Source organism: Sprattus sprattus, assembly GCF_963457725.1.
Source record: "Sprattus sprattus genome assembly, chromosome: 21".
Lineage (NCBI taxonomy): Eukaryota > Metazoa > Chordata > Actinopteri > Clupeiformes > Clupeidae > Sprattus > Sprattus sprattus.
The window spans coordinates 9,481,689-9,496,938 of record NC_137919.1 but is presented as its reverse complement, the minus strand read 5'-3'; the positions used below and the strand labels follow the sequence as shown (position 1 = coordinate 9,496,938).

General features: G+C 45.1%; 1 protein-coding gene across 1 annotated transcript in view; it reads right to left on the bottom strand.

The window, feature by feature from the left end:
* The window catches only part of nectin4a (nectin cell adhesion molecule 4a), a gene marked incomplete at its 3' end in the record, with an annotated part of 23,193 nt that extends 8,237 nt beyond the window's left edge, over nt 1-14,956 (bottom strand). Inside the window, exons 1-5 of the mRNA XM_080860142.1 lie at nt 14,824-14,956; nt 7,766-7,960; nt 5,764-5,931; nt 3,789-4,067; nt 1,486-1,603 (exon numbers count right to left, since the gene is read on the bottom strand). Of these exons, the coding sequence (XP_080716268.1) occupies nt 1,486-1,603; nt 3,789-4,067; nt 5,764-5,931; nt 7,766-7,960; nt 14,824-14,875 (812 nt within the window). The 5' untranslated portion in view covers nt 14,876-14,956. The remainder of the gene's footprint in view (nt 1-1,485; nt 1,604-3,788; nt 4,068-5,763; nt 5,932-7,765; nt 7,961-14,823) is intronic.
* Nucleotides 14,957-15,250: the final 294 nt, after the last annotated feature.

Below are 15,250 nucleotides of genomic sequence, written 5' to 3'. Positions count from 1 at the left end.
ACACACACTCCCCCACGCATTCTCTGCTATTCTATCTCTCTCTCCATCTCCCTCCTTTTCGCTCTCCCGCTCTCCCTCCCTCCCTCCCTCCCTCCCTCCCTCTCTCCCCCTCTCCCTCCTTCGTGTGAAAGTGTGTTTGTCTGTCTTCAGGTGCAAGCAGCAACAGGACACCATGACAGGATTTACTTCACCTGCTTTGCATCAACAGGAACAAAGACAGAACAGGTCTGGCCACTTATGGCGTCTGTGTTTGCGTGTGTGTGCGTCTGTGTGCGTCTGTGTGCGTGTGTGTGCGTGTGTGTGCGCTTTCTCATATGTGTGTGCGCGTGTTCCAGTCAGTGCCATGATTGCAAAATCCATGTGTGTGTGTGTGTGTGTGTGTGTGTGTGTGTGTGTGTGCGTGTGTGTGGGAGTGTGTGTGTGGGAGTGTGTGTGAGTCACCTTGACCAACGCAAAACTGCATTAAAGTAATATAGGTGTGTGGAGGTGACTGATTGTGACAGTGCATGTGCGTATGAATGTGTGTTTGTGAGGGTGTGTGTGTGTGTGTGCGTATGAGTGTTTGTGTGTACATGATTGCGTGTGTATGAGTTTGTGTAGAAGTGACTAAAGTCTTTGGTTTCTATTGCTTAAGTGTTTCTCATCAGTCTATAAAAACAAAATGCACAGACCGTCACGGAGGAGACACTCTGGTGTTTTTCACGGAAGTAAGACACTAGTCACCTGACTGGTTGCCTCCACTTTATTCTGATGAGCTGAATTCCCTAGTCTTTTAAAAAGCCGATCTCTTTTGGCTTTAGGGCCAGCTAAGTGCATTTCTGTCTCCTTCATTTAATTAATTAATTAATTGTGGACAAACAGACAGGTTGTCACCCAGCATAATGTATGTAATCATTAGGTTCGACAGAAATAACTGTCCATCATCAGCTTAGCTGTATAGTTCATATTGTGTTAGGACACAAAGTGAGGAGGTGATATTGCAGAAGTCTGAGCTGTGTGTGTGTTTGTGTGTGTGTAGTGTCTCTGTGGCTGCAACTTCTAGCTACTGAACCAAAATGTCAACACAACACGGAACAATCTCAGATTTGAAATACATTCCCTGGTTTCCAATAACTGTCAAAGGCCTATTTTGGTGAAACGTATAATGTGCTTCATGACTACAACTACACTACACTACACTACCAAGACCATGGCCAACTACACCTCACTACACTACACTACACTGCACTACACTGCACTACACTGCACTACACTGCACTACACTGCACTACACTACTCTACTAAGACTATGGCCAACTGCCTGGATAAATCCACCACCAATAATCCTGTCAGGTAGGATGGCATACAAGAAGAAGGCTTAAGACACTACACACATACGGGCGTGAGTTTATGCAGCAAGACTCCATAACGACAGATCCATAGCAACAGGTGCATAGCAACAGGTGTAGGCGTGAGTGGGAGGAAAGAGAGATGGTAGCATCTTACCTGGACCAGGTGAAGTTGTTGGGTTTTGGGTTTCCTCCACTGACACAATTGAGCTCTGCGTCCTCCATCCCAACGAACCAGTCCCCTTTGAGGCCCACGATCGACACATCAGGAGGGTCTGGGAATATCACACACACACACACACACACACACACACACACCGATAGAAAGCAAGAGAGAGGAGGGTGGCAGAGGAGGACAAAGAAAACATGAATAGCCAGCAAAGGGCAACATATTTAGCAGGTAAAACTCTCCATCTCTCTCTCTCTCTCTCACACACACACACACACACACACACACACCTCACTGTTGTCTCCAGTGGTCAGTTCTACATTGGCAAATCCAATCAAAGTGATAAAACAAGATTACACACACACCTCTATGATTAAGATAACATGATTAAGATGCACCTGTATCCCCTTCCTCTCATTAGCACATGTGAACCCTGAATATCTATTAGGCGTGATTAAAAATGCTTTATCAACAAAAATTCTGCTAAAAGGCAAAAAACTGCATATAACGTATATGCTTGGAGGAACTTTGAAAAATCACTCCTGATGCAATGGAGTGTCATTGAAATGCGATAGGACCACGCTGAATCCGAGCGTGCATCACAGGTAAGGACATGCACTTGTTTATGAGGCATGGAGAAGTGCCTGAAGCAGAGCAGTAGTAAACCTCAAACCAACACCAACAGCAGATAACTGTAAATATGTCTTGTGACCGGAAATGCATATGCCTCAACCACCCATGTAGCAAAACAATCAAAGGACCTTCAGTCATTTCCATAGAGTTCACCTAGAGGTCAAAACTGTAATGGCTCTCCTGTCCACAACGCACATCACCTGAGAGACCAGGGTGGTATTCCACGTACGCGGTTTAGTGACAAACCTAGATAAATTAACTTAGAGTAAGTGGTAAACCTCCTAATAAAGGAACCCCCATTGGTTCATTCTCCTAGCAAAACAACATCAGAGGGCTCTTCTTTTAGGAGGTTTACCACTTACTCGGAGTTAACTTATCCAGGATTGTCACTAAACCACGTACGTGGAATACCCCCCAGCCGTGAAATCCGAGCTTCCAAGCAGCAACACCCGACACCTGACACACGTCAAAGTTGACTGAGGCAAAAGAGCTGCACCATAGGTTCAAATTAATTTATGTGTAGAGGTTATGTGTGTTATTAAATATCAGTATGAGCACATTAATATGTCCATATCATACAAAGACTATAGAATATTTCTATATTTCTAACTCCTAGGAGTAGACGACATACGTTAGTCCCTGTGATAATGATAATGTATGAACCTAGATAATGTATGAACACCTCATCAACGTTACTGAGGATATCTCAGGACACAAACAGGACAGTTCCCACTGACGACGACCCAATTGATGACATTTGACTCACCTATCACGACCCGGTAGAGTTACACCTATCTACCTTATTGTGTCGTACACATCGAAAAACATCTGACTATAAACTGGATTTGTGCCCATCATCACAAACATCAAAGAAGAGCAAATAACTTGATTTGTGACAAAGCCACAGTTGGAGCTAGAATGAGCTCCGAGGCTCTTGACAAACGGCAAGTCAAAGCACAGCAGAGAGCGTGCAGAACCGAGCCAATCACACACACACACACACACACACACACACACACACACACACACATACACATAGCACAGCAGAGAGCGTGCAGCACCAAGCACTAAATCAGCTTCATAACCTCAGGCTGGCAACTAAGGAATGGGTACATCTATGAGCTCAGGGACAAAAAATCACAACTAGCATTTCCCATTTTCAAAGTTAGAATCATTTAAGTTGTGTAGTAACAGTAATTCAAAGTTAGAATAATTTAAGTTATGTTGTAAGAGTAGTTCAAAGTCCGAATAGTTTAAGTTATGACAGAGTTTCATGGTTACATTTCTGTCATAGTACACAGGTAAATAATGTAAAGAATGCATCAGATCATGCTAATCTATGCTAATTTGGGCTATGAGTATCCTGAACCAAGACATTTACTCTCCGTAAGAGTGTGTCATGTTTTCTGGTTGCTGACCGTTTCGGGAGGACTGCCAATACTGGCTAGTACTGGCAGTTATTAGCCTAGCCTAGCTTCCACACACAGACACAGACACACAGTGCTCCCACTCACAGTGCACACCCACACACACACACACTGCACACTGCACACCCACACACACACACACACACACACACACACACACACAGACACCCACACACACACACACACACACACACACACACACACACACACACACACAGTGCTCCCACTCACAGTGTACCACCAAGCGATTGCTGATCCTAAAGGGGGTGTCGAAGGTGGGGTGCCACACCAGGCAGTCGAGCTGGCGCCCGTTGAGGTTGCGCAGGGGGTGCAGGGAGAACTGGCCGGAGACGGTCCTGGCGTCCACGCTGCGGTTCTGAGGATGGCCCGCCAGGTCCGTATCCCAGGTGACCCGAGGCTGGGGCCGACCAACAGAGCGACAGGTAGCCGCCTGACGGTAGGACTGGCCCTCTACCAGCACCACGGGCTCCAGGATGGAGATGGGCCGACCTTGGGAGAGAGAGAAGGGTGGGGGGTTATTAATGAACAGTGTCACAGGATGGAGAGCTGGGGAAAGGGAGAGAGAGGGAGAGAGAGAAGGTGGGGAAGTTATATATGAATAGTGTCACAGGTTGGAGATGGGACGGGCTGGGGAGAGAGAGCAAGAGAGAGACAGAGAGAGAGAGAGAGAGAGAGAGAGAGAGTGAGTGAGTGAGTGAGTGAGTGAGTGAGTGAGAGAGAGAGAGAGAGGGTGGGGAAGTTATATATGAATAGTGTCACAGGTTGGAGATGGGACGGGCTGGGGAGAGAGAGCAAGAGAGAGACAGAGAGAGAGAGAGAGAGAGAGAGAGAGAGAGAGAGAGTGAGTGAGTGAGTGAGTGAGTGAGTGAGAGAGAGAGAGAGAGGGTGGGGAAGTTATATATGAATAGTGTCACAGGTTGGAGATGGGACGGGCTGGGGAGAGAGAGCAAGAGAGAGACAGAGAGAGAGAGAGAGAGAGAGAGAGAGAGAGAGAGAGAGAGAGAGAGAGGGAGGGTGGGGAAGTTATATATGAATAGTATCACAGGATGGAGAAAAAGGAGATCAGACAAGCCCAGAGGAGTGGAGAGAGAAGGAGAGGAGAAAGCAGTAACACAGGAGCTCCAGTATTAGAGTGACCAGTGCCCCGTTCAAATGACCCAGAGGTATCTACTTAAGTGACAGCCATGGTAACAGCTGGTTCTCTAAATGCTCTTAATGGTCCGTATATCTTTAAGCATTGGGTACACTGGAGAATCCTTTTAACGAAAGGAAAGGAGATAGTATCGCCCCACAATTCCTTTCAACAGCAACAACAAACCAAACAACATGACCCACGTCAATAACATCCGCCTTCGCATAATTCGTAGGCTAGTGTAAGTGCAGTCGGACTTACGTAGCACCGCGGTTGTCCTTTCCTAAGTCCTTACAAATTGTACTTCACAACTTTCCTTGACCTCATGACGTTTTCCATCGAGATCAAGGAAAAGTGATTTGGAAAAGATACTAAGAATCCTCTGTGTAAAAAACAGGACAGTCCACACCATTGAAAAGGAACAGGTGCAGTATATTTTTGGCCACTGGTCGCGCTGTCTTGAGTTTACTAATGAGATTAGCTAAGGAAGAGGAGTTCACTGGGGAAGAGGAACTAGTTTATGACAAGGATGGAGAGGATGAGGAGGAGTCAACAGCATTTCCCCAGACAGGAAAGTCCCTGACGAGCTAGCTCAAGAGGAGGAGTTAGCGCCAGAGGAGAGGGGTAACAGATAAAAAAAGATGTAGTTGAGTTTCCTGAGAAAAAGAAGGCAGGTTATGAAGATGATTATTGTCAATAGACTTTCTCCAGACAGAGAGCTGCACCTTGGACACAAAGAAGAGTAGTGAGCTCAGGAGGAGGGGTTATATTATAACGAGGAGGGGTTAGAAGATAAAAAGGGGGGGGGGGTTACATATAAAGAGGAGGGGTTATTAGATAAAGAGGAGGGGTTATCAGAGAACGAGGAGGAGTTATCAGAGAAAAAGAGTAGAGATTAGCAGCCAAAGAGGAGGGAGTAGCAGAGAAAGAGGAGGTATGGTAGTTGAGGAAGAAGAGTTATTTGAGGAAGAGAAGGCAGATGTTGTTGATGATGATGATGATGATGATGATGATGATGATGATGAAGAAGAAGGAGAGCATCAGCAGACTTACTCCAGACGGTGAGCTGTATCCTGGACTCAGTGGTGCCCGAGGGGAAGGTGGTGATCTTGCAGCTGTAGGTGGCCTCGTCTGACTCCTCTGTGCTCAGGATGAGGAGCGTCAAGTCCTTTACAGGCTTAGGGGCCACGAAACGCATCTTACTCACAAACTCTGTAAACTCTGCAGGAAAGAGACATCCGTTTTAAACAAATGCATACTGAAAATAAACTATATACATATAATAACTATACATGGTCACATCTAAACCATACATCCGCTATAAAAGTCAATCTACAACCTCAGTTGTTTCAGACAAAGTCAGCTCCACACTACTCCTAAAGTCAAAGCACCTGTGGTCTTTTATGGTAAAGAAAAGACCCCCTCCAATGAAAATCTCGTTATGTATTTTTGTCAACATGTTCATATGGTGTTTTTTTTATATGACACACAACATATCAGTCCACACCATAGCTGAGTATTTCCATCTTGGAACTGCACAAACTGTACTGCACAAACTGAACTGTACAAAAAGACTCAAAAACCTAACCCTAGAATCAGACAGACTGGTTTTCACAAGTCACCTAGGAACCAATTCTGTGAATTTACACGGTGGGGCTTTACATATCATTAGCATAAGGCTACATCAGTGAGAGGAGTCTAAATAGCTAAATATGTTGTTTTGGGGAATAGACATCAGTTTTTAGGGGACTTCGACAATGCCAGGATAGGACCTGTAAAGGAATGACTGCAAAAAAAACTTTTTTACAAGGTTGTAAATACAAAACAAACAAAAATCTCAAACAAAATCTCTTTAAAAACCTGTGAAAATGTACGTAATGTCAGATGAATTGCACCTGAGCTATTGTTTTCTGCCCACGCATACGGTTTACCTCCGTCCTCATGATCAGCCATCGAACCTTAAAATCAAGCTTTTCTCGACACTTTACCAACGGAGGGGGTCACTTCACTGAGTTTCCAATCCCACAACAAACCTCATACAAGAACAGTGAAAAAAACAATTCTAAGAAGATTGGCAAATTGGTGACTGAGCACTGTGGAATGTTTTCCTGGTAAGATAATGGTTGCGATAAACCTTTGATCCAGCAGGTAATTTGTACCCCCTTTACAGGACAGAAAGGCCCACAGACACAGGAGCCGGGGCTACTCGAGGGGAGGCACGCTGCACAGGTACACTGAAGGTGAAACTTGATCAGGTAATTGTTCTGAAAAACACATAGACTGACCTCCAACGGCTTAACAGAGCACGGCAAACCTGTTAAAGATGACTTTGCCAGTGGGGGCAAGAATCAACTGGCCCACCGAAACTAAAAAAAAAAAGAAAAAAAAAGAAAGAAAGAAAAAGACGGTAAACTGAACCCCACGCGCGTCATGTGGTGATGTCATTTAGGACTATGACTATTTTCTCTCTCTTTAGCGTGCCAAGATACTGCCCAGGGGGAAGATGAGTTCATGAGTGCAGGGAGACAGATCAGACGGTAAGTCTGGGTCACGGCTTTATACACCGGAGCTGGAAAATTAATTAAACGCTCATCAAAACTTACAAGCAAGCACGCACGCACGCACACACACACACAAAAACACATAACAGTCCCCCCCCCCACACACACACACACCGGACACACACACACACACACACACTACACACATAACACACCCCCACACACACACACACACACAAAAACACATAACAACCCCCCCCCCCACACACACACACACACACACACACACCGGACACACACACACACACAACACACATAACACACACCCCCACACACACACACACACACACTCACACAAACACACAAAAACAAACACATGAATACACACACACACACACATAACCCCCCCCCCCCCCCCCCCCCCCCCCCCCCACACACACACACACACACAAACACATAACACCCCCCCCCCCACACACACACACACAAACACATAACACTCCCCCCACACACACACAAACACATGAACACACCCAGAACAGACTTGCACTCACCTTTTACACCCTCAGTAAAGTCATAGATGATGATCTGTTCGATGTTGCCGTTGGCCTTCACTCGGCTCCATCCCACCTGTACCACCTGATCTTCCCCGCTGTATGGGCATGGCAACCGCGTCTCCGCCTCCGCCAGAGTTCGCTGGGGGACCGCAGAGATGAGGGGCTGCACAGACTCCCCAAAAACACACGCCACTGGAGAGAGCGAGCGAGAGCGCGAGAGAGAGAGAGAGAGAGAGAGAGAGAGAAAGTTAAAGAAGCATTGTGGATTATTTGCCTAAAACTAGGAAAAACTGTAACTGCCACAGTCTTGCCTTGTAAATATCAGCAATAGCTAAGTTGGTACGCTAACTAGCCTGCTACTGTTGATGACATCATGCTACAAGCTGTTCTAATGATGATTGAGCAGCTCTACATTTAGCCAATTTGATTTACTCCCTGAAAAAAAAAACCTAAGGCATAGTTGGCCCAGTCTTCATTAAAACACCAGGGTCAAAGCCATACCTGCCAACTCTCCCGTTTTTCCGGGTTTTCCCATCCTCTTTTGTCATTCCACCCGGTAATCTCCAGTATTTTATGATGATATTATACATAATCAAAGCCTACAATGTTCTAAAGTTGCCAGATATTGTATGAAACACAATCAACAATAAATACACTATACCATTTTCATCCCATTTGTCAATCTGGCAAACTACATCCTATTGGACAGTTGATCTTTCTGCGCAGACTATTGACGCGCAAATTTGAAACTGCAAGGGAAGGGAAAGGGAACATTGCAGAAGGCGACGCCAGTGTACCACCGAAGAAGGTGAAATATGTTTGTTCGATATGCATGGAAACTTCTTTGTCCAAAAAGAATTACACTACAGTCATCTTGAGAAAAAGATTGATGTCCGTCAACATGTCCGTCAACAAAAGTCTCAAAAACGTATCCATGCTGCTGAGGCACAAAAGGGCACTCAAACAATATAAAATTACATCACAAAGGGACAGACCGAACAACATCAAGTGCTGCAGGCTGAACTGAAAATGGCAATGTTAGTCGCCAAAAACTTCATCTCGTTTTCCTTTTGTGACGAGTATTCAGCCAGATTCTGGGGCCTTGTAGGGAAAGATGAGCGCTTCGGTCAGCTGGCAAGGCTGATGAAGGCATTACTTAGCAATGCCTCCTCAGAGAGGACTTTCAGTATGGTTAATAATAGTTACAGAGAATAGAACAAGTTTGAACAACTCCTTTGTCTTGCAAAATAAACTACACTAAGCCTCGTTCAAAGTACACCCCATCTAAGAAAACACTTAGGGCCGCCAAGTCAGCCACCTTCATATACAATAGTACAAAACATTAGTTTTAAATTATAATGCATATCCTGAGACCTGTGCAAGGCCTACATCAACTGTTTCTGTGATGTTCATATGAATGATTTTGTTGTAATAAAAAAAATAATGAATAAATAATAAGTTATTGCAATAGTTAGTTGTTATAATAATAAATAAGTGATTGTGAATACATTTATTGTGAATACATACATAATAATAAATACATTAGTTTAGTTAATAAACACAGTTATTGTGTATTTAATTATATACTGAAGACTACATAAAACCTAATTAATACGTTGTCTATAAATACTTATATGCACAACATCCCTCAAAACCAACATTTTCCGCCTCTGCCATCCATGCCCCCCTCAAAACTCCCCACTCACAGCCGTCGCTGAAATCTCCCGGATTTTGCTACTCAAATGTCGGCAGGTAAGGTCAAAGGTCAGATTTAACTGAGCTTTCTGGACTTGGACTGACAGATACTAATGATAGAGATGGTACTGTAGGGAACTCTGCACAGGCACAGGCACAGGCACAGGCACACACACACACACACACACACACACACACACACACACACACACAGTTTTAGAAGCAACACAAGCTCCACCACCCATTCCCCAATTGTCCCTGACAGATTTTCCTTTTAGCATTACAAAACACCATCACAAGAAAACCACATCCAAAACACCATCACAAGACAACCACATCCAAAACACCATCACAAGACAACCACGCCCATTCCATATCATGGCAGAATCCCTCCCGAGTCAACCATGAACTGAGGAAATAGTTGCCTTGTTTCCCACGCTTCCACTCCCCTGGATCTGCCATCGCCACCACCTGCAAGGCAGAGGCTGTGCCTGTGTGTGTGTGTGTGTGTGTGTGTGTGTGTGTGTGTGTGTGTGCCTGTGTCGTGTTTGGTCTTGCCTGCTCACCGAACACCTAGTGACACAGCGGTATCTTCAGGGGAAGAGTTGCCGTTGGCTCATGCAACCAACTTTGCGGTTTCAACACTGACACTCCTAATGCAACCTGTGCTCTGGGATGTTCAGTGTTGAGACACATCAGATGGTGGAGCAGGCAACCAAAACGGAAACGTTTACAGTTATGTGTGTGTGTGTGTGTGTGTGTGTGTGTGTGTGTGTGTGCATGCTCCATAACGCGGGTTCCAAGTTCTAACATCCTTGATGGAGAAAACTGTGGTGCAAGCTGGGATCAATGATGATGAGGGAACGCACAGTTATTGTTTACTGTAATGAATGTTATTCCTCCATGTTGGCAAATGCTGGCTACCTTCGAGGCTGTGGCGACATAGAAGACAGTAACAGTTCTTGGTTCCCAGCGCAGCTACAGAGCCAAGATGGCAGCCAGGTTCTAGAATGGCACACAATGGCTGTCCCCACACACACACACACACACACACACACACGAGACGGAGTAATGAGGTGTTGCAAGGGGACCAAAAGGGAACAGGGAGGACAACAAAAGGAGCGAGAAAGAAAAATAGGCGTCTGCCACAGAGAGAACGAAAGAGAGAGCAAGAGAGAGAGTGAGAGAGCGCGAGAGAGAGAGAGAACGAAGAGAGAGCGAGAGAGAGAGAGAACGAAAGAGAGAGAGAGAGAGAGAGAGAGAGAGAGAGACAGTGCGAGAGGCGCTAGAAGAGTGAGTGACAGCTATGTTGCTCAACTTGTTTTCCATGTCTTCTGCCTGATGAGGCCCGCCACACTCTGCCACACGCTACAAAGACATCACACAGCCGCTCAGGACTAACTGAGTCTCACACTGCATGTGCTAAGGCCCTGACCCATTTAACCTCTGACACTCACACTCACACTCGCACTCGCACACACACACACACACACACACACACACACACACACACACACACACACACACACACACACACACACACACACACACACACACACACACACACACACACACACACACACACGTCTAGTTTTCAGAGGTTGATCTCCCTAAGATTTAAGCTGCCGCCTCATTTGCCTTTGCAGAGACGCAACGACACACACACACACACACACACACACATCTAGTTATCATAGGGTGATCTCCCTATGATTATAGCTGCCGCCTCATTTGCCTTTGCAGAGACGCAACGTCACACACACACAGACACAGACACAGACACAGACACAGACACAGACACACACACAGACACACACACACACACACACACACACACGGCAAAGCAACCCAGAATACAGTAGTCAAGGAGATCGATGACACTCAGCACCAATCAACCTGTGAGCCAATCAGGGAGCCATAGAGTAGAGGGGCCCTGGAAAGAGGGGAAGACCCTTTAAAGGGCGTGGAGTGGTATGGAAGGCAAGAGTGGGAAGGGGATCCAGGTAAGAAGGGGGTAGGAATGGGGAAGGAGGTGGGAAGGGGTTCCAGGTAAGAGTGGGGGAAGAATGTAAAAAGTAGCAGCCAAGTAAGCCTTTAGACACCCATGTGACACAGGTGGGCTGATCTGGATCCTTTCCAAACCCATGGGACCCAGGTGGACTGATCTGGATCCAGAGGCCCTCCACACTGACCCAGGTGGGCTGATCTGGATCCAGAGGCCCTCCACACTGACACAGGTGGGCTGATCTGGATCCAGAGGCCCTCCACACTGACACAGGTGGGCTGATCTGGATCCAGAGGCCCTCCATACTGACACAGGTGGGCTGATCTGGATCCAGAGGCCCTCCACACTGACACAGGTGGGCTGATCTGGATCCAGAGGCCCTCCATACTGACACAGGTGGGCTGATCTGGATCCAGAGGCCCTCCACACCTTCGGCAAAGATAAACATTTGGCCTGGAGCTTTAGGGTGTGCTGAGATGCTAATATGTAAGCCACGTATAGTCATCGGTTGTTTTTGTTATTGTTTGTCATCGTTGTTGTTGTTTGGATTTTAAATTCCTTTCGATGTTTTTGACTAAAGGGTGGATATTATCGTCTTTTAAATAGCAAGGCTTTCATGCGTTGTTTAGCGATGAATCAGAGTGCTGAGTAATCTCTTAAAAATATGCAAGTGGAATAACTATTAACAAAGGCAGTTTTACTGTTACTATAAAGGAAGTTTTTCAGCATTGTCAAGACAGGATTTAATTTGATCTCAGTCAGGTTCACGGTAACTGTCAACATCCAGATTTGGCATCCAGGTTAATGGGTGGGTCAAATGAGACATGTCAATCCTGTACTCCACCCAACCCTCCTACACATGCATGAGTAAGAACCCCCACACACCCACACACACACACACACACACACACACACACACACACACACACACACAAACATCATCATGGGACTGACGTATGGTCAAGATTATATTGTTGATAAGTGTCATCTCTTTCAGTCGTAGACCCAGTGACAGCCAATATCCCATGGAGGTATTCTGTGACAGCATCAGATATTAAGAATGCGGTCATGACATGTCGATAATGTTACTATTTCACTGTTATATCAACTGTTATATCAATGGAAATGATTTTGTTGTGCAGCGTCTACTATTCATGACATGTTTACAATTAATCTTATTTCACTGTTATATCAATAGAAATGAAAACTTATTTTGTTTGGCAGGGTCTTCCATTCATGACATGTTTACAATGAATCTTATGTTCAAGTGAGGCGTTATGATGTGTTTTGGCCTATTTATGCAGATATAACAGCTGAATTTGGACTTGAAACAGATCATGGAGAACGTTTACATTGTCATAATTCCCTCATCATCATTGATCCCAGCTTGCACCGCAGTGATGGAGAACATCAAGGATGTTAGAATTTGGAACCCACGTTATGGAGCATGCGCACACACACACACACATACACACACACACGCACACACACACAGGGTTATAGGCTGGCAGCGCTGACAGAAGTCACAGTCTGTACAATGGGTTGGTTATGTAGTGCCAGAGACAAATTGTACCAGGAAACGAATTTCTGTTTTTGAGCCAGTTTTGCCATGAGCAGGTTAAGACACAATGTGGGCCACACTTTATGCAAACCTTCTGGGCTAAGGCTGAATCGCAAAAGTAGGTTATTTATCATAGAAGTAGAAGCCTCACCTCCTGTATAGTAAATCTGTACAAGGGATCTGAAGTTGTATGATTATTATGTTGAATAATCTAGAAAGGGGATGACATCATGTCAGTCGCCCGCTATTGTATATGGTCTGAAGCGTCGGTTACTCTCTGGTCAGCAGTTTTAAAGTACTTGTTGTCTGGTGAGGTGGTAAGGGGGTTTTAAAGTATTTCTTGTTGTCTGGTGAGGTGGTAAGGTAGGGGTTTTAAAGTACTTCTTGTTGTCTGGTGAGGTGGTAAGGGGGTTTTAAAGTATTTCCCTGTTGTCTGGATGTGTTGTGAGGGTTTTCAAAGTATTTCTTGTTGTCTCATGAGGTGGTAAGAGGGGTTTTTAAAGTATTTCCTTTTGTCTGATGAGGTGGTAAGGGGGTTTTAAAGTATCCTGTTGTCTGGATGTGTTGTGAGGGATTTAAAGCATTTCTCGTTGTCTGTTTATGTTGTAAGGATTTTTAAAAGTATTTCTTGTTGTCTGGTGAGGAGGTAAGGGGCTTTGAAGAGTGCTTTGTTGTCTGGCATTGTGTTGAGGGGTTTGAATAACCTGTTGCTGTCTGCTGATGGGTTATCTGTGGCTTAGGCCAGCGATGTCTGGGTGCAGTTGTGCTATTGGCTCAACATCGCTGGAATCTGCCTTGCCGACATTACTAACATAGCAACACACGACACTCAGCATCCGGCCTGCCACACAGGCAGGCCTACTCACTGAATATAAGCAAACAAACTCACACCCAATCAGTCATGCACGCCTTCTCTCTCACACACTCGCACACACACCAACACACACACAGACAATACTCACCCACACCCACACACACATACAGACAATACACACACACCCACACACACATACAAAAAATACTCACCCACACCCAAAATACTGAAAGACATAAATAGATACAAATGCCCCCCCTCCCCACACACACAAGGAAATGCACAGAAACGCAGACATTCATCCATATGCATTCAGACATACTAATGGTACAAAAACCCACAAAAAATTGCATGCACGCAAACATACACTGGACTATAAAAACACACACACACACACATAAAACTATGAAACACACATTCAAACACTTAATAACAAATATGCCTCTACATATGCACTCTGAAATCCTTGCCGGGTAAATGTGTAATAGGCCATGTTTACATAATTTTCTGTGGTAAAAACCTGGTCAACAAACTGGCTGTTTTCCTATGGAATACATCATGTGCAGTTGTTTTGTGCAAATACAGGTAGCTGTTGCATGCAACCACAACGCCTGCAGGGCTTTCACGGAAACAATCGTTGCGTCTCTGCATAGGCAAATGAGGCGGCAGCTTTAATGAAGGGAGATCACCCTCTGAAAACTAGATGTGTGCGTGCTAGATGTGTGTGTGTGTGTGTGTGTGTGTGTGTGTCAGAGGGGCCTTCCTGTCAGTCGGCTGAGTCACACACAGACATGTAGGAGCAAACGCATCAAGAGTCAACCAGTTCGTCCTGAAATATCAGGCAAGTGAACTGTGTTTTTCAGCACTAGTCCAAATGATCACTCCATAATGGGGTGTCAAAGTACACAAAGAACTTTATTTAACCACCCAATCCAAATATTAAAATTCAAATGACACAGAATGATATGTAGTCTACTTACTCAGTGTTCCATAGACGCACAGCCTTAGTGTAATTTGGCTTGACAGCATCATCCAGACTTTGCGCAACAGCCTTATCCCAGGGTTATGTTGAGAAAGGTAAATTACTTCTGGTCTCTAACGTTTTTAAAATTTCTGCTTTGAAGACAATTACTACCATTCATTAAAGCATTTTCTCGCTCTGTCTTCAGATATTTTGAAGAAACTTAAATTCCCAGTCCATTGACAGATTCCGGAATCCTCATTAGCGTCCAGTGATTAATTGTTGGATGTCCGTCTTCTCTCATAAATTGCTGTGTATTTAGGGTGCCAAGTGTCCTTCCCGATTTATGTCCAGATCATTAACAACTGATATCACACATGCTGTAGACGGTTAATGTACCGTGGCCGCCCTGAAGTTGACAGGCGCGGCGAAGGATTCAATTGCGC